This window comes from Talpa occidentalis, unplaced genomic scaffold, assembly GCF_014898055.3.
Source record: "Talpa occidentalis isolate TD23 unplaced genomic scaffold, MPIMG_talOcc4v2.1 talOcc4.12, whole genome shotgun sequence".
In the NCBI taxonomy this organism is placed as follows: domain Eukaryota; kingdom Metazoa; phylum Chordata; class Mammalia; order Eulipotyphla; family Talpidae; genus Talpa; species Talpa occidentalis.
The window spans coordinates 6,153,297-6,171,114 of record NW_023601212.1 but is presented as its reverse complement, the minus strand read 5'-3'; the positions used below and the strand labels follow the sequence as shown (position 1 = coordinate 6,171,114).

Below are 17,818 nucleotides of genomic sequence, written 5' to 3'. Positions count from 1 at the left end.
CCAGTTGTGTCAGAAGAGCAGGACAAAGCCACACTTGGGGGCTTCTTGGACCACCCAGTTGCCAGACCTGCTCAGAGCCAGCTGGGTGCCTGGTCTCTAATCCAAGGCTGCTGGCAGCCCTGGAGGTGGGAAAACAGGCAGGGCCCTCCACAACCCCGAGTTCACGGCCTTCTCATTTACTGAGCACCTCCTGTTTTCGGGCACTGGGTACAACTGATAAACTGAACCAGACCCTCCCTCTTGGCATCCAGCCCCATCTCAGGCAGGCCCCCGTTCCCCGGCCCAGGGTACCCACAGCCATGGCAGTGGCTCCAGCCTTTCTGGAGTGGCCCCATCATGTGCACTAATGATCCTTTCAGCCCCTTCCCCCCTCAAACCCTGCTTCTTGCTGGCTCCCTGGGCGCCACTAACCGGAGTGGTTTTGAGTTTCACCTCCCAGGAGCCTCCCAGGGGCCAACTGGCTGGCGCAGAGCTGGGAACCAGAGGCAGGCGGCTCCCTGGGCTCTGGAGGCAGGGAGGAGGTGGTGCACCTGACCAGCCTGGTCCCCTGGGAGCTGTGTGACTTCAGGGTGGCTCTGACCCTCTCCAGGTCCTTTTGGCTGAGGAATGAACACGTGGTACTGGCAGATCCAGTTTGACGGAAAGTGACTTTCAGTCATTTTTCCTTTGTTTTCCTGGGGGGCAGGCACGTTGACCTCCCAAGGTTGTCTAACCTCCCACTGTCCCCCAGGCTCGTGGGGGCCAGGATCACGTCTTAGTGGATTCATTTCTGGCTTGAGTGGAAAATGCCGCAGAAGAAACTAAACAAGGGGGAGGCCCGAGAAGCTAGCTGGCTGCGACAGGAGGGGAGTTGTTTTCCTTCACTCCCAAAGCAGCCTGACTGCGGCTGGAGTCCGGGCTGACTCAGGCAGGAGGCACCAGCCTGGGCCAGCAGTGGCTGGAGTTGGTGGCCTGGGAGTCCGGACGAGGGAGGCCAGACTGGCCACACTGCCCTTGAGCCCGTCATGTTGGTCACAGGAAGATGGACGTGGCTAGGACACCCCAGGAGGTCTCTTCTGGGGATCCTGGCCTGCCTTCTCTGGTTTGTGAGGCGCCTAGAGGTGGCAAAGCACAGCCCTGGGGCTGCCCTGTCCCTTTGTCTGGCTTCCCTGGGGCCACACCCAATCTAAACAGGAATGTGAAAGTGTCACCAACATTGGGGAAGATGTGGATTTTGGTATAAGGCCCAGGACCCATGGCCTCATCTCCCAGGCTTCCCAAAGCCAGTCCTCTGGGGCAGTGACCCAAACCCCTGGGGAAGGTACTTGATTAGGGGACAGGCAGAAGAGGGACAGGTGGGGGTGAGGGAATGTCATACATTTCATGCCCAGTTGTCAATGTCTGGCCACATCTGGCAGAGGATGAAGGGAGCCGTGTGGGGCAGTAAGACCAGTAAGGCCTGGTCACGCATCCTAGGGCTTCAGTCCGCCGAGGAGTCTGCACTGGACACTGGGACTGCAGAAAACCAGCCTGGGGCCTAGGAGACACCAACCTCCCCACCCTGTGTCACTCCCAAACTGGGGCTTCACATCTGGCTCGCACCACTCACCTCCTCTTTCAAGGTTAACACTGAGGGGGCTCATTCTTCTGGAGGTGGCTTAGCTAGGTCCCTCCTGCCCTCCTGATGTGGGGGTCACTGTGGAGGGCTCTCCTGGGCGCTGTGGGGGGCTGACCAGCATCCCTGGCCCCACCATTCAGTGCCAGGAGATGTAATCTGGCGATCAAGGATGTCCCCAGACGTGGCCCGGTGACCCTGGGGGGTGTATTTCCTTCTGAGGCACCTCTGGGTTGGCCTTTGTGCCTTCTGCGACCCGAACCCCACCAGGATGGGGGTGGGGCGGCGCCCAAAAAACCACCACAGGAGCAGATTTCTGTTAAAAGTCAGAAGTGTTTGGTCTTGTTTTAATATCTCATCAGCTTTACAGGGTTACAATTGTCTTAAATATTTCTGAAGTTTAAATACAATCTGCATAATAATGTTATAAAATGTAAACTTTCAGTGTTCTTTTAAATTTCAAAATCACACTTTTTTTTTGGTCTTTTGCTTTTTTTTTTTTTTTTTCCCTTTTAATACCTGAATGTTCTGCAAAAACTGAAATCTGTTACAGGCCGCCCACGCGGGCAGCTCGCGACAGGCTGGGCCGGCCAGAGGTAGAGTAGTTACACCTTTAAAAAAAAAAAAATTTTTTTTTTTTTCTTTAACCTGAGTTCAGGCGTGGTATCCACGCGGTCTGACAAACCCCAGAGAAACTGAAATTTCACCTGTCAAGAATGAAAGGCTGAATTCATGTTTGCCGAGAAAAAACACAAAAGCAAAATTAAAGAAAAGAGTGGGCAAAAATGATAAAAGCGAAAAAAGTGGCTGTATAAATGCACATCTACTCAAACTAACCCAGCCACCCCAGTGCACCATTCCACCCCCGCCCCCACCCCCCAGCTGGACAGCCTTGTGGCCAGTTTAGAGGTCACAAGGAAAATTCTAGAAGCAATCTGTCCACAAACATCTCCAGAGCAGGGGAGCCCCTCTCCACCCTGAGTTTGGGAGTCCCTGCTCTGGCCCTGCTGCTAAGCCCCACCAGTTCCAGAATGGATAGTACACAGGCAGGGGCGAGGCACCCTGGTTTGCATAATGGGGTGCTGAATCACACCCCAGAAAGCTGCCCCTTCCTTAAACCCCCACCGAGGGCACCGCCCGGACAGACGCAGGGGCTCGAAGGGGGCACCTGAAGCAGGGGCAGGCCCTCTGGAGACCCCCACACCTAGCTACCCCAGTGCAGGCTCCAGTGGGCAGGGAGAGCAGGGCCTGGGGAGCACCCCCACCTGTCCCCTACAATCATCAGTGTTGAACAGCAGGCCGTGCTTTTGAGTTAGACCCCTCACAAGACAGCACCCGGGGCCACACACTCCACCACACAACACACAAGATCGCAGTTCACGCCCTCTGGGGGTGGGTGGGGGTGAGGGCGGCTCCCTACCTGCCCCAAGTCCTGAGCAAGTGGAACAGAAAGGCAGGCTGGGTGGATTTTGGCATCAAAGTCACACACCTGAGGTAGAAAGAAACGCCAGCGGAACCTCCCCCCCCCCCAACAACCCACCAGTGGGCTCCAACGGCAGGTGGGGGGGCAGGAGGGAGAAGGGACAAGGGGCCTGGAGGTGTCTGGGGACCAAAAGCTCCCCTTCCCACAATGATTGTGCTGCTGCAGCGAGAAAAGGGGAGAACCTTCTAGAAGGAAGCCGAGAAGAAACCCCTGGATGCCTGCCACCTCCCCACTTCTTGGGGGGAAGCATCAACGACCCTGAGATATATCAAACAAAGAGGGGTTCCTTCCCAAAGTCACACCACAGCCTGACTAGAAAGCAAACCAGATTCCCTGGCTCAGGACCTCACCCCCCAGAAGGTATCCAAGGCAACAAGATGATGCCTGGGACAAGGCTGGGGATGCTGCCAAGCAGGGCTCTGCCCCTCCCGGCTCATTAGGCTGGGCTCCCTGAGCCCAATTAGAGACTCCAGGCTCACCCTGGGGACAGCTGAGTTAATTTGCCCCACACCCCACAGGAACACCTGGCTGGTGAAGAGGCCCTACCTGTGAGAAGCCACAGCCCCACCCAACACCCAACACAGGAGAGCCAGGGGACCTGCAGGGCAGGGAAGCCAAGCAGTCCCCAAACCCAGCCTGAGCCCCAGGCTGGAGCTTCTGCAGGCAGTGGGGGCGGCACCTGCACTGGCCCTGCCTGAAACAAGTCACCCCCATCCTCTGAGGCAAGTCACTAAGGGGGGTATTAGAGGGGTACAGTCCCTTTGTGTCTCAGTTTAGTTACTCTAGTGCCAAAGGGGTGGAAGAGGACAAAGGGAGACCAGAAGAGGGGGGCTGTTCAGGGTGCCATGGCCCCAAAAACCTCACCCTGAGCTAAGCCTGGCTTTACCCCATTCCCCAGTATTGATAGTCTCCAAAAGTAGCCCTTGTGGGCAAGACAGAGCCCCCAGGCCGCATTCATCCCTGAGACAGGAGCCTGAGGGCTGTTCTGGGTAGAGCCCCCTCCCATCCTGGGGGGGGTGTCCTTTTCCAGCACTTTCTCCTAAGACCTCCAGATTTCTGTCCCGAGAGCTCCCTGCATGCAGCCCAAGGCATCCCCTCTCCCGAGAGGGCCCGCACACCCTGCCCACAGCACCTGAGTTCACCTCTGCTGGCTCCAGCCCAGGGGCCCAGTGTCCCGCGCGCACCAGCTGGCCAGCACACACAGGAAATGCACGCGCGAACCCAAATCAGTCATGGGAAAAATAAAAAGGGTATTACTTTTTCTTTTGTCAAGTCCAGTTTCCCTGAATGAACACAAATATATAGACGTATAGATAGATATATATATCCTCTTCCTAAGGTTTGACTCCTCCCCCAAGAATAAAATAGAATATTTACAAAACAAAACCCCCCAAACCTCTTAAAAACCCTATAGTCTGAATATCGCTATTTCTTTAAAAAACAAAACCAAAAACAAAAATGTTTCCAAAAGCAACAGGAAAAATAATTCAACTGATCGTGGCTCAGGGGTTATCATTCAACAGAAGCTGGATGTGGTGAGTGTGTGATGAATAGGATGAAAAAAACAAAACAAAAAACCCAGACAAAATGAGACAGTGCGGGACGCATGAGGTAAATACGGTCAGCCTTGCACGGCCGCGGGCCCGGCAGACACCGGACACCGGTCCAGGCAATCCGGGGCTGCACGAAAGCCCTGGAAATATTTGCCTCTCTCTTTTCTGATTTCCATTGCTGTTCCTGTAATTCATCTTTCTGAATGTTCGAAACCTGAGTAATTCAAGTGTTCGTTGGTTTTCCCCTGTTTTATTAAAATTTATATATATATGTGTGTGTATATATATATGTATATATTTTCTTCTTTTCTTTTTGGTGCTAGCTGTGGCTCCTTTGTAAATGTCTCCCTTACCCACCCATATCTCCCGACATTCTGGCCCCTGCTGGGCCCACCTCGTCCCCCCTGCCTGGCCTGGCTGGTTCCAGGGGTGGGGTGGTTGGTGGGGAGTGGTGCGGTTAAGGCAATGAGTTATTTGAGGTAGAAGACGTGGGGGGTGTGGACAGCCCTGCAGGCCCGGCCTGGCTGCCCACGCTGCTGCTGGTCCCGCTGCTTCCTCCCCGGCTGCCACCACCGCCACCACCACTGCTGCCACCGCCGCCTTTGCTGGGAGCTGAGGGTGGCGTGGGGGCCGACGGCTGAGCAAACAGCACTCCTGATGCAAAGACAGGGGGAGAGACAGGCCGTGAGAATTTCAAAAGCTTATGTGACAGGTCAAGGGACTCCCCTCAGACTCCCTACAGAGTCTGACAGGGATCAGCTAGGATGCCCTGAATTCGTATCATCATGTCCACCGCCAGCCACCAGGCCTCTCCACGTTGGCAGCAGTGCCCGATGCTTGTGTGAGCAACAGGCCTGACTGTTTTTAGAAAGAGATGTGAAACCTCCATTGCAAAAGGAGAAACATAACAACTAACACGTATCTTTGAGCACTTACTCTGCACTGGACAGGCTGCTAAGCTCTTACATAGTTATCTTATTTGAGAGCCAGAGGGAAGGCCCTTGGTCCTCGATCGTTTATCCTATATCAAGCCCCCAATGCCCCTGCTCCCCTTCCCACCTGGGCACGAGCAGCCAGACCTGGGCATGAGCCAGGACTCCCAAGTTAGCCTGGGGAGGGGCGAGTCCAGGCAGGCGCAGAGTCCTACCTGTGTACATGATCCCGTTAATCTCTACCGACATGCTAATACTGTTGCTGCCGTTGGTGCCGGTCACGCTCACGGCCGAGTCCTGGCGGCTCTCAGAGGCTGCTGAAGAAGAAAAAGCACCACTTAGGATCAGAAATACCTCTGGGTGATCGTCTACTTCTCAAGCTAGTCATCCCCACTGGACGTTCCAAAGGTGTGACTCGTAGCTGTCACCAGTGCACATAGTAGGTGCTCGGTAAGTGCTTATCAGATAAGAGCACTGAGGCAAAGGGTCAGTAACAAACAAAAATCTGACTGCAGAATTGAAGCTACCAGATGGGGAGGGGGAGGGGAGAGAAGAGTGGGGAGGGGCCCAGTGGACTAGGGTGCAGGACTATGGTGTTTGGTGGTGGGTGTGGTGAGGCAACTCAGCTGAAGGGGGTGACCCTGTACCTCTAAATCATCAACAGTGCTGTGAACCAATACTGCTTCAATTAAAAAAAAAAAAAAAAAAGAGAATGTATTTGTTGAAAATCTGTTTTTTTCATGATTGTTAGATGTCAGCAAACCCTAAATAATCTCTCATTCTAATTGCCAGAGAGTATTCCAGATTTGATTGATTCGTATGATGGACACAAAGGCTGCTTGATGTCATGCGAATGACGGACTTGAACGTCCCTCTATATACGTCAAGTCCTCACCTCCACCAACGGGGTCTTTGAAAATGTGACCTTAAGCAGAATGATACATAACAAAAGTAGGTCCTTGTGTTTTGTTCCAGTCATCTGGGATTTCTTTGTTTTAATCAATGTATAAACAAATGTTGCTGAATGAAACCCCATAAAGGACCAGCTATATGTGGTTCCTTGAGCACATACTCGCTCCGCCATAGATACCCAGAAGAATCACTAGGTCAACGTCCAAAAACACTGCTCATTTTTAAAAAGGACTGCCAAATTGTTGCAGCAGGACCATTTCCCCACATCCTGACCAATTCTGATATTCTCAAACTCTGATGGTGAAAATGGGATCTCCATAGATCCCCAACTACATGGAATCAACTTTTTGTATGAATTTACTAGTCACAGATGCCCATTTCTTCTACCTGTTTGCCTTTTCTTATTGATTTGTAGGTACTCTTTATATATGCTGGCCACAGGAACCTTGTTCTGCTACACAAGCAGAAAGCATGGAGGGTCTAGGTGCTGGGTTGGTACCTTGGCTGTTGATTCGAATGCTCATAGGCAGCTGGGCTGTCATGGCCAGGAAGTTCTGCTGCAGCGCCCGCTGCATAAGCCGCTGCTGTTCATCTGCCACCAGAGCCATCTTCTTCTCGGGGGGCTCTCCAGACTCTAGTTTCTCCCGAAGTTGCTCCAGGGCAGCTGCTTGTGCTGCCACAGCTGCCTGGGCTGCTGCTGCTTGCACTGCTGCTGCTTGGGCTGCCACCACAGGGTGGCCTGCCAGGGAGACTGGCAGGTGGCTGGGGACCGTGATGGGGATGGCAGAATCCTCCTCTAGAGAGGAGAGAAGAGGAGATGGTAGGCAGAAGGGAACTGAGGCGCCTGGCTCTGACTTCTACCCAAGGCGGGAATGTGCAACCTCTTGAATACTCCTGCTGATGGGGAGCTCACTCTTTCCAAAAAGGTGGATAGATTTCTGGATAGACATAAATGCTATAACATCCTTTCTAATATCAGGGTGACCGTAGGTAGTAGCATCAGGTGATGTTGCAATGATAACAATACTAGTTTGGACACAGGATGATAGTAGTATACAGTGTCAGCATCAAATAGATTATAAGCACAAATATCACACATAACACTAGTTACAACACATGGGCCCACCATGGTCTTGTCTAGAGTAGTTACTGTGAAACGTCTCAGAGAGACTGTTCAAAACCCCAGGTCTGTACTCACTCTTACTCCCATTTTACAGATGAGGACATCGAGGAGGCAAGATAACTTTCCAAAGGCCACAGAGCTGGGGAGGGGTACCTGGAATTTGAGCCCCACAGCCCAGCTCTAGAATCAGCTCCTGATCATCCCCTCTTGTGTGGCTGAAATCAATGTCCCCATCAATCCTGCTCAGAGGCCCCACTGAGACCTGTCGCCTCGTCTTCTGATTCTTCCTCCCACATCTCCCTCAGGTCGCCTGGCGCTGCCTCTCCATGCTCCACTTTGACCTCTGCAGTTGAGGGGTCCTCTACCCTGGAGTGTTTCCTTCCTCTTTTGGTCTCAGCTCCAGTATCTCAAGAGCCCCTCAGCCACCTTCCCCATCACCATGGACCTACTGCTACTGCCTACTCTTGGGGTTGTCTTGTCAGAAGCCCTCATTCTGGTACAATGCAGCCCCCAAGTCCAGCACAGAGCCTTGCACATGGTGGACGCTTAATCATTAATGGATGTCCCAGGATCCCCAACCCTGAGAGGGGTGAGGCTAAGCCCACGAAGGACCGAGTGAGCTAATGTTTAGCAAGATGCCATTCATCTTAGCTCTGACAGCTCTCAGTTTTCAGGGCACTGTGGGATCAGCTTAGATCCCTGGACCGCCCCTAGGCGGCAGGGACTCATAGCCCATGTGACAGGAGAAACAGGGCGCAGACAGGCAGCTGCCCTACTGGAGACCATGCTGCTGCATGTGCTGCTGCTGCTGCTGCTGTGTTAGGAAGGCTCAGAAGTTCAGCGGGAGACTGCGGCGAATGATGATGTCTCCCATAGACAGCACTTTCAAGGCACTGCCAGGCCTAGCCTGTGGCATTTTACAAACTGCAGGGTTCCTAACAATGCTACAAAGAAGGGGTAATTTCCCCCACTTTACTCATAACGAAAGCTGGGCTCAGCAAAGGGCAGTGAGCTGCCCAGGGGCACCTAACAATAGCTTCAGGATGGCTAAAGGGTCCCTAACCCACAGGGCACTCGGTGGCAGTCTGCCTGGACAGCGTGCCAAGAGGATTCTAAAGCTCAAGGGGGAAAGACTGTAGTAATCCACTAGTAATGTCTGTCACGGGAAGGGGGCTGGAAAAAAACCGTGGTGACTTACAGCATCAGCCACAGGCAGAAGCAGGGCCGATGCTATAATAATTATTGCTAATGTCTGCCACAGGACTGTAGAAGAGTACAGTACTCATTTGATAATGTCTGCCTCAGCGTGGACTGGGAAAACAGTGATGAATTAGTGACATCTACCATGGGCATACGCTGGGGAAACTGGGCTTAATTTAATACCTGCTTTGGCATAGAACTAGAGAACAAACTATTGATTAGTGATATCTGCCATGGACACAGATTTGGGAAAATCAATTACTAATGCCTGCCTGTAAGCCTGCAGCTGAAAAAAAAAGGTGATTGATTAGCAGTGTCTGTCAGAGGCACAGGCTGGGGACTGGCTGCTTTCCAGCCAACTCTGGGGTTACCTGCTGGTTACCTAGAGAGGGTGTCCCATCATACAGCTAGGCTAAAGCTGAGTCAGGATCAGGATGTGTGGCCTTTTACCTTTCTTGATCTTAGGGGCTGGAGTGATGGAGCTTCCGTTGGTGCTGGCGGTCAGTCCCAGGGAGGGCATGGGCAACTTGGGCGAGGACAGCACGCTGTGGGCCCCGCCCGGCGAGTAGGCAAACAGGGAGCCCCCAAAACTCTGGCGCCGGCCCTCACGCCGGTTGCTGTCGATGGCTGCCTGGAGCTCATTGGGGTTGCTGAGGCCACGCTTCTCACACTCGTAGGGGTACAGGTACTTCATGTACCTGCGGACGGGGGGGGGGGGGGGGGGGGAGGGCAGGATGGTGCCTGGGTGCCTCCTGTGGCTCCCTGTTGCCTTTAGTATAGAGCAAAACCCCACCGTGGCACCAACTCCCCGTCTCCCTGCAGTTCTCGCAGTGACGCTGCTTCCTGTCTCAATTTCTGTCTCTGAGATGTGACCCCCATCCTCATGACTGCTTACTGCTAGTCCTCTAATACTCAATCCGGGCGCCCCAGAATCAGAATACCCCTTAAGACCCCACCAACATCCTCATGTGGCCTGGACAGCTCCTGCCCCTTCCTGCCCTAGGCCCTGTGCACTGGCTGCCCATAGCACCCTCCTCCATCGTGGCCGTGCGGGCACTCACTGTGTCCGCAGGGTGAAAGCAGCGCTAGTGATGGACGTGGGCAGGTTGAGGCCCTTGGTGATCTCACGCCACAACTTCTTGTTGATAACTTCCACCAGCCCGCCCTTCTCGGTCACCAGCACATACAGCATGAACAGGTCCAGCACCTGTTTAGCCATGATGGGGATCCGGTTCACGGGCGTCCCTGTGGGGTTGGACAGGGTGAGTGAGACGAGGGTGTGTTGAGGGCCCCAGCCCCTCATGCAGCAGACTCTAGCTAAGGCCTGGCCCGGGGTGGGCTCTCCCATCACCAGTGACATCGGCACTCTCCATGGGGCTGTGCTGTCCTGGCACTGCTGGGGACTGGGCAGCTGCCCTGGCTCCTACCCCCTTGAGGCTAAGAGCAGCCCCAGTTGTGACAACCACAGACGTCCCCAGACATTGCAAATGTCCCTTGGGGGTAGGGTCATCCCAGGTGAGACCCCCCATTGGAGAAACCACCGAAGAGGCAGCTCGGCCTCAGTTTATCCATCAGTGGTCTGGGCTCACTGTTGATAGCAGACGAAGAGGAGGACAGGGTAGAGAAAGCCCCCCTCCCCCCCCCCCCCCCCCCCCGCAGGTGGGCCTTTGTGATTCCTATTGCACCTTGCTGAGCGCAGCAGGTGTCAAAACAACTCCACCTGCCTCCTGCTCCCCAGCTCCCGCTCCCAGGGGCCTGTCAGTCCTGGCTCCCAGGGGCTTTGCAGGGGGGGGGGGGGGGGGAGGGGAGTGCTTAATCCATTTAGCAGCTTAGAGAGTAAAGTGGTGGGGCTAGCACAGGGAGGGGAGGGGCGGTAGGTAGCACCTCCCGCCCCTCCCTTATTCACACCCTTCAAGCTCCAGGCCTGGCACTACAGCCCATGTCCACCACCTCCCTGAAGCTGCTGCACACAGCATGTCCTCTCTCCACCTGCGCCTAACCACGACAGGCCCCTCACCCAGCCACAGGAGCTTCTCATTTCAGCTCAGACCTTCTGGCAACGTCCTGGCCGGGCCCTGGTATACCTCTGCCCCCAACAGTGAAGTTCTGAGTTTCTTGTCCTGGTCCCGCCTGCTGGCTTGTCCCATGGAGTCCCTGGGGCTCTGCCAGGCGCACAGCAGGCGCTCAACCAGCGACAATAAAGCTGACTGCTCACACCCGTCCCTGGGGCACACCGGGGACAAGTCCAACTTCAGGGGAGGGGAAGGCTTGTCGGGGCCCACACATGGCTGCACTCCTGGGACCCTGGCTCTGGGTTCCCCCAAAGTAGACATTCCAGAACCATGTCCTGCCACCACCTCCATTCCCCAGTGAATGGAGGACAGTTGGGAGGGGGAGAGGACGATGGAGCTCAGAGACGATACTCAACCAAATTCTGTTCTCCAGCATAAGAGGGAAATAAAAAAAGTCAGCAAGTGTCTGTGGCACACCAGCCCCGAACAGCGCCCAGTGTGCCTGTGGTGCCCCACCCAGGGCAGTGGTTTTGCCTCTCCCTAGAGGAGGAGGAGAGAAGGATCACGCTGAAGCTCCCCCAGGGCTCCCTGGTCCGCGGGGCGCTGGGCGGATGTTTACAGAAGGAGGGGGCCACGTCTGCACGTGCAAGGAGGGCGCTGACAGGGCTAGTGGGCAGGGGGCCACAATGAAGGGTGCAGAGGTCGTCAAGGAAACCATAGAAGGGTAGGTGGAGGCAGGACCCCTCATTTCCAGGCCCCAGAGAACTGTGAGAGAAATCCAGTGTGGGGGAAAAATTACTTTCCTTCTATCTGGAGTAAAAGGAAGGTGGTGTCCAGGGTGAGAGGGGTCTGAGGTTCTGAGCACCAAAGGTCCCAAACTAGAAAGGGTCTAAGAAGGGTTCTGAGCACCAAAGGTCCCAAACTAGAAGGGTCTACGGTCTAAGAAGACCGTAGCGAAAAGGGAGCCTTGGGAGTTGGGTTTTGAGGGGTGCATAGGAGTTTGTTGGCCCCTGGCCTCCTGAAAAACCTGGCTTGGTAAAAGAGGCTGACCCTCGTGGCCCTGTCTGGCCGAGAGCAGGACTGACATGTTAGGGACTCCACTCTCACTCACTCAGGGGCAGCTCAGCAAATTCCCTAGTAACAGCAGAATACCAGGTGCCCAGCTGCGGATAAAAGCAGTGAGAATCCAGCAGGACAGTCAGAGGCTTGGGCAGGTGTGGATAGAATGATAAAGACAGCAGGGGAGAATCTCTCTGATCACAGAGGGGCAGTGGGCCTTGGCTGGGCTTGGCGATAATATGTGAGGGGCCCCCACACCAGCATGGATCTTGCCTCTTCAATCCCCTGGCATGGGAGGGGTTAACAAAGAGGCCAAAGCCCCCTCCCCTTTCATCTCCTTCCCTTCCGGTGCTGGGTCTGTGTTTACAGAAGCTGCTGGCTGGGAGGGGAAAGCAGAGAAGTCTGGACAAAGCAGTTTGCTGGCCCAGGGCTCCAAGAAAGCCTGGGGTAGACCCTGCGGGGGGGGGGGGGGGGGCCCCCCCCCAAGTCCTTCCTGCCTCTATGGCCCAAGGGCCAGGTCACCTTTCCCAGCCTTAGTCTCCTTTCCTGGAAGGTGGGATCATGACCACCCCCCACGGGGGGAGGGGGGGGAGTACAGAAGTGAGCCACACCCTGCCGAGGATGGCTGAGCACTCTCGCTCAGCTAGGTGTCCTGTGGTGTGGACAGATGGCTCTCTGCCCCGTGGCAGCTGAGGCCAGGGGTGGGGCAGACTGCGGAAGACCCCCCCCCCCACCGCTCATCCTGAGTGCCCCCAATTGCGGGGCCCAGTCCACCCTATGCCTGGGTCTTCTTTCCCTCCCCAGACACCACCCAGGCCAGTCTCTGCTCCCTGGTGCCTGGCTTCATACAGGCCATCTCGTTGTTCTCCAGGCCTCAGTTACCAGACACTTCCTGGGGGGGGCCATATCCCCCACTGCATCGGTCCTGACTGGGTGGATGGGGCTGGCAGGGCCACAGCGGACAGTCAACCTAGTACACCCTCAGTGCTTAATAAAAGTGCTGGCACTTGGTATGCTCGGGGTGCCTGCTCTCCGCAGTTTTGGGGCTGGCCTCAGGGTGGGGATTGTTTGTGGCCCACCCACAGAGGTAGGGACTGAGGCCGCATGGGAGCTGGGCAGGGGCTGGGATGACAACCTTGCACCAGGGGCCACCTGCCTGCCGGCCACTCCAAACCTGTGGCCCCAATGGGCAGGCCCTGCTGTGGAGGTTCCTGCGAGTCAGGACTGTCAGATCTGGGTTGAGGCCCTGAGTTAGGACCTACCCCAAGAGGCTCACAGCTGTGCTTCCCCCTCAGACACCCACGACAGGATGTGCCCCTTCTCTCAGCCCCGATGGCAGGTCAGTGGCGCATCCCCCAGACGCCTCTTGGAGGCCTCCAGCCGTGGGCACTTGCTGCCCTCCTACCACCCCTGCCTGGGCTATGACCGCGGGACCCTCCTCTGCAGCCCCGTTCCCGTGACTGCCCAGGGCAGGCCTCACCTCGCTTCTGCATGAAGCTGAACAAGTCATCCAGGAACTCCTTCCTCTTGGGGTCCCCATCCAGTTCGTAGAGCTGTGAGGGCAGGAAGGGGACGAGTTAGTTGGTGCCAGAACAGGGGTGTTGGCCCTGTTATGTGGAGGGCTGGGCTGAAGGGGAAGCAGAGACGCGCACAGAGATCTGGCCCTCCATGCTCCAAGCTCTCACCAGCATCCAAATACCTCCTGAGGCCCCTGGGCCAATAGTGAACCTGTTCCCCACTTTCAGAAGAGGACACTGATGCCCGAGTCGGGCCTCCTGTCCCGGGGTCTGGGGCCGCCTGGAATAAACAGTGCAGGCAGGTGCTAAAGACAACAGAGGCTCCTTCCCCTGCATTTCTGGGACCACAAGTCCAAGGGTGAGACCTCGTAGGGCTGTGCTCCCTCCGGTGGCTCAAGGAGGGCTCTTCCCGACGCTTTCCACTTCTGGGGGCTCCAGGCATCCTGGCCTGTAACTGCATCACCCCAGCCTCTGCCACCTTCTTGGCCTTTGCCGTGTGTCTGTGTCCAAACTCCCTTCCTCCTAAAGACGCAGTCTTTAGATTTAGGGCTGCTACTCCAGGAAGACCCCATCTTAACTAATGATGTCTTTTAAGAACCCTGTTTCCAAAAATAATTACATTCGTCTGAGCAGAGCCTTGAAGGAATCTTCTGAGGGACACAGTTCACCCCAGCACCTCCCGGCACTGCCATCATGGTGGGTGCACGAAGGCAGGCCCAGGGCTGGGACATCGGCAACTCTCAGTCTGGGGCCTGCGTTAACCTATCGCTGAGGGTGGGGTGGGGGTGTCCAGTGGGGGGTGGGGTGGCCCAGGTCCTCTGATTGTACATACCGTCCCCTGACAGGTGCTGGCAGGTGGGGGAAGCCATAGGGACAATTAGGAGTTGGGAGAGGCAATTTGCTGAGGAGAGGCAACAGCAACAGCCAACTTTGAGTTAAGCCCCAGGGAACGAGTCCCCATGGCCACGTGGATGGGACAGATCAGAGCCGCAGGGAGGTCTTGAAACCACCAATTAGCTGGGGCTGGTATAATCCGTCATTAGGGCCCAAGAACTCGCTGACGCCAAGCTCCCGTCACATGGGACGGGACGTGCCCCGGTCTTGGGGAGGCAGGCCCATCAGGGCTGACCACCCCACTGCTCCTCTCTGGGCCTATCCCCCCTCTGTGCGATGGAGAAGCAGCAGGGCCTCCCAGACACAGACCAGGGGAGTCAGGAGCAGGGACCTGGAGGGCTGAGGCTGAGTGGGGCTTTTGTGTCCCCCTGCCCTGCCCAGGCTGGCCGGCCACATTCCTGTGCTGATTTATGGTGGCCGGGGAGGCCCGGCATTTCCCCACCCCACTGCCTGAGGGGTGTGGGGCCTGCAGGTGGACCTGGCCAGCCGGCAGCTGGACCTTCCCAGGGGCGTGCATTTGCCAGGCTCGTCCAGCTGGCCCCTGACCCAAAGCCCCCTACCCCACATAGTCCCCTCAGGGAACTGCTCACCCCCTCCTCCAGGCCCATTCATCATGGAGCCACACAGAGGGCTCCTGTGTCGTCAGACCGGGCAGGGCGCACAGCAGTTGTTTAATACTTGTTCCTAAATAAACCTGGGTTTTCTCGGCTGCACCACGGCCAGGCTCGCGGGGAAGCAGACTGTGGGGAGACTCCTGGGACAGCAGGTGCTGGGTGAATACTGTCCCCCAAGTTCAAATGTCCCTGGAACCTGAGAACAGGACTTTATTTGGAAAAGGGGCCTCTGCAGATGGAGCTAGTTTGAGTCCTGACGGAGCAGAGAGGCCCTAAATCCAATGCAAGTGTGTCCTCATGTAAGGAGAGAATTTGAATGCAGACACAGGAAGGGGCCAGGTAACAGCAGATGTGGAGACTGGGGTGATATGGCCACGGGCCCAGGACGCCTGGGGCCCCACAGCCAGAGAAGGCAGGAAGGATCCGACCCTGGAGCCTCCAGAGGGAGCGTGGCCCGGGACTCCTGGCCCCAGGGCAGTGAGACTAAGTTATCAGTATTTGCAAATCCCGTCTGGGTGTCCTGTTATGGCCTGGCCCTCCCATCCCCCTCCGAAGCTTATACTGGGGCCTGTAAACCACAGACCCTTCCTGGTGCAATCCTCACTTGGGTGTTGGGGGTTCCACCTGCCTGAACCCCTTTCCTGGGCCCAGCCCTGACAAGGCACCTCAGTGATCCTCCTGCCTCAGTTTCTCTATCTTTCCAGGAGTGTGTGCGATCAACATAATAGCTTCACCCTGCGTTCCTGGAACTGGCAGGAACCCTGTATTCCAGGCGGGGAAACTGAGGCTCAGGCAGGGAACAGCTGCCAAATGACCCCACAGCAAAGGTGAGCCAGCTCTGGGGGCCACTCACCCCCAGGCCAAATGGTGGCCGGCTGGTGTGGTCAGATCCCTGTGGAGCCAGGGCAGTGACACAGGGCCATAAAGGGGGATGTGCAGGCCCCCCACTGCCAGGGGGTGGCAGTTTTAATGGTCATTGCAGTGGGCAGTCGACAACAAAGACAAACAGTAAAGGCCGCCCGGCTTTATGGGGTTCTGGCCCCGAGTACCGCTCCCCCACAGGCTGTTTCCTACTCTGGCCAGGGCTGCCCACCGGCCCTAGGGGCGGGGGTGGGACGGTGTCCAGGCCCCCTTGTGGGTCGGTGGTCATCACACAGCAGAGCCCGGGTTCTCCGGCTGAAATCCTGTCCCTGTCAAAGCAGACCAGATGCCTGCAGGCCAGCGCCGCAGGACGGGCTGGAGACGCGGGGCCAAGCCTCAGAGACCCTCCCCGACTGAGGGCCCGGATGAGTCGAAGACCTGGGGTCACGCTCTGGCTCCTGCCTGATGTGAAGACATCCTCCCAGCCCCCACAGCCCCCAAGACCCTGCAGCCCCTCTCCCACCTCACCTCCCTGGCCGACCTGCCGCTTCTCAAAATGGCCAGCCCTTGCCACCTCAGGCCCTTCCAGGCAGTTCCTCTCACACCATATGCCTTCCCGGCCTGCGCCCACGCCCACGCCCACCCACAGCTGCCCATCATCCGGGCCTCAGCTCAACACCGTCGCCTCCTAGGGGCCCTGGGGAAAGGCCCCCGCGGGCAGCCGCAGCCCCCGCTCTAGTAACGTTTTGTCGTGGCCCCTTTCCTCTCCCGCCGCTTTCCCTCCCCGGGTCTGGCGTGGCCCAAGCTGGGCGCGGTCACCTGCGGGAGTGGGGGTCCGCCTGTCGCAGCAGAAGGGCAGGGGTTGTGTCTGCCTTGTTCCCGGTGCGTGACACCGGCACGTGGCAGCGGCTTCATGAACCTCGCGAAACGGACCTCGATTTTTCAGGGCGATGTGGGACGGGGCGGCGAACCCTTTCAGAATCCAAGCCGTGTCAGGCAGGGCTCCTGCTCCGAGAACGCGGGTGCAGGCAGCGCCAGGCAGACAGGAATGGGGAGGGCCGGGAGTAGAGGCGAGGGAGCAGCCCCAACCCTGCTGGGGTCGACTCCCCCTCTTCCACTTCTCGCCCTGTGAGCAGGGCCCGTCCTGCCCACTGCACCTCTCAGCCTGTTCACCTGCGACATGGGCAGCGAGCCTGGGGAGTGTCAATGAGGGAGCCTGGCCAGAGGCACCCCCCCAGCCTGCCCGAGTGTCCCGCTCCCATCTCTGTTCTCCACCTGCTGAGGGTTATCAGGATCACCCCGCCCTCACTCCATGGCCCCCTCTGCCTGCCTTGGCCCTGGAGGGGCTTTTACCCCAGAATGGAGGGTGCTGGTCCGCTAATTCCCGAGGTTGGACTGACCAGGCACTATCTCCTACTCCTCAGCACCCCCTCTGCATGGGAGGAGAAAGAGAGGCACAGCGCAAGTGTGTGTGTGTGTGTGTGTGTGTGTGTGTGTATGTGTGTGTGGGACAGCCCTGCCCGCACACCTGTACCCCACTAAGCAGTCAGAGCATGACCCTCCCCAAGGGCTCCCTGTCACCCTCCCAGCCAGACCTCATGCCTCAGGCCTTCCCTCCAGCCCCAGGCTGACTCATGCTTTCTGAGCAAGCACACGCTCTCACCTCAGGGCTTTGACACTGGCCACGTTCCCTCCTCTCCACAAGACCTCACCTTCTCAGGGAGCCCCCCACCCTTCAATCTGCAAGTCTCTGCGGGGCACTGCTGATGCTGACCCTGGAGCGCATGTGGGTTTCCCTACAAGCTCCATCATATTTGATAAATGAATTGGCTCTGGACATTCCCTTGGTTGACTGACCCCGAAGATGCCAGGGAGGCCTGGGGACCCTCCAAGGGACTTCCCCAGGGAGGAAGCAGATGAAGCAAGAAAGGCTCAGGCTCAGGTATAGGGGGAGGGCGATGAGGGAAACGTGAGATAACCACCCCTTACTCCGAGCCCAAGGTGGCAAACAGGAAATTCTTGTTTGTGCTGACCAGGCACACCAGGGGAAACTGGCTGGTCAGC

The 17,818-nt window shown here is 56.8% G+C and overlaps 1 protein-coding gene across 4 annotated transcripts in view; it reads right to left on the bottom strand.

The window, feature by feature from the left end:
* Window positions 1-305: 305 nt before the first annotated feature.
* Window positions 306-17,818, bottom strand: part of ARID3A (AT-rich interaction domain 3A) — a 36,236-nt gene continuing 18,723 nt past the window's right edge. For 3 of the 4 annotated variants that reach the window (XM_054693014.1, XM_054693015.1, XM_054693013.1), the window contains exons 4-9: window positions 13,349-13,421; window positions 9,859-10,042; window positions 9,248-9,495; window positions 6,974-7,270; window positions 5,778-5,879; window positions 306-5,284 (exon numbers count right to left, since the gene is read on the bottom strand). In XM_054693014.1, the coding sequence (XP_054548989.1) occupies window positions 5,088-5,284; window positions 5,778-5,879; window positions 6,974-7,270; window positions 9,248-9,495; window positions 9,859-10,042; window positions 13,349-13,421 (1,101 nt within the window). In that variant the 3' untranslated portion in view covers window positions 306-5,087. The remainder of the gene's footprint in view (window positions 5,285-5,777; window positions 5,880-6,973; window positions 7,271-9,247; window positions 9,496-9,858; window positions 10,043-13,348; window positions 13,422-17,818) is intronic. The other variant, XM_037504914.2, reaches the window with a different exon arrangement.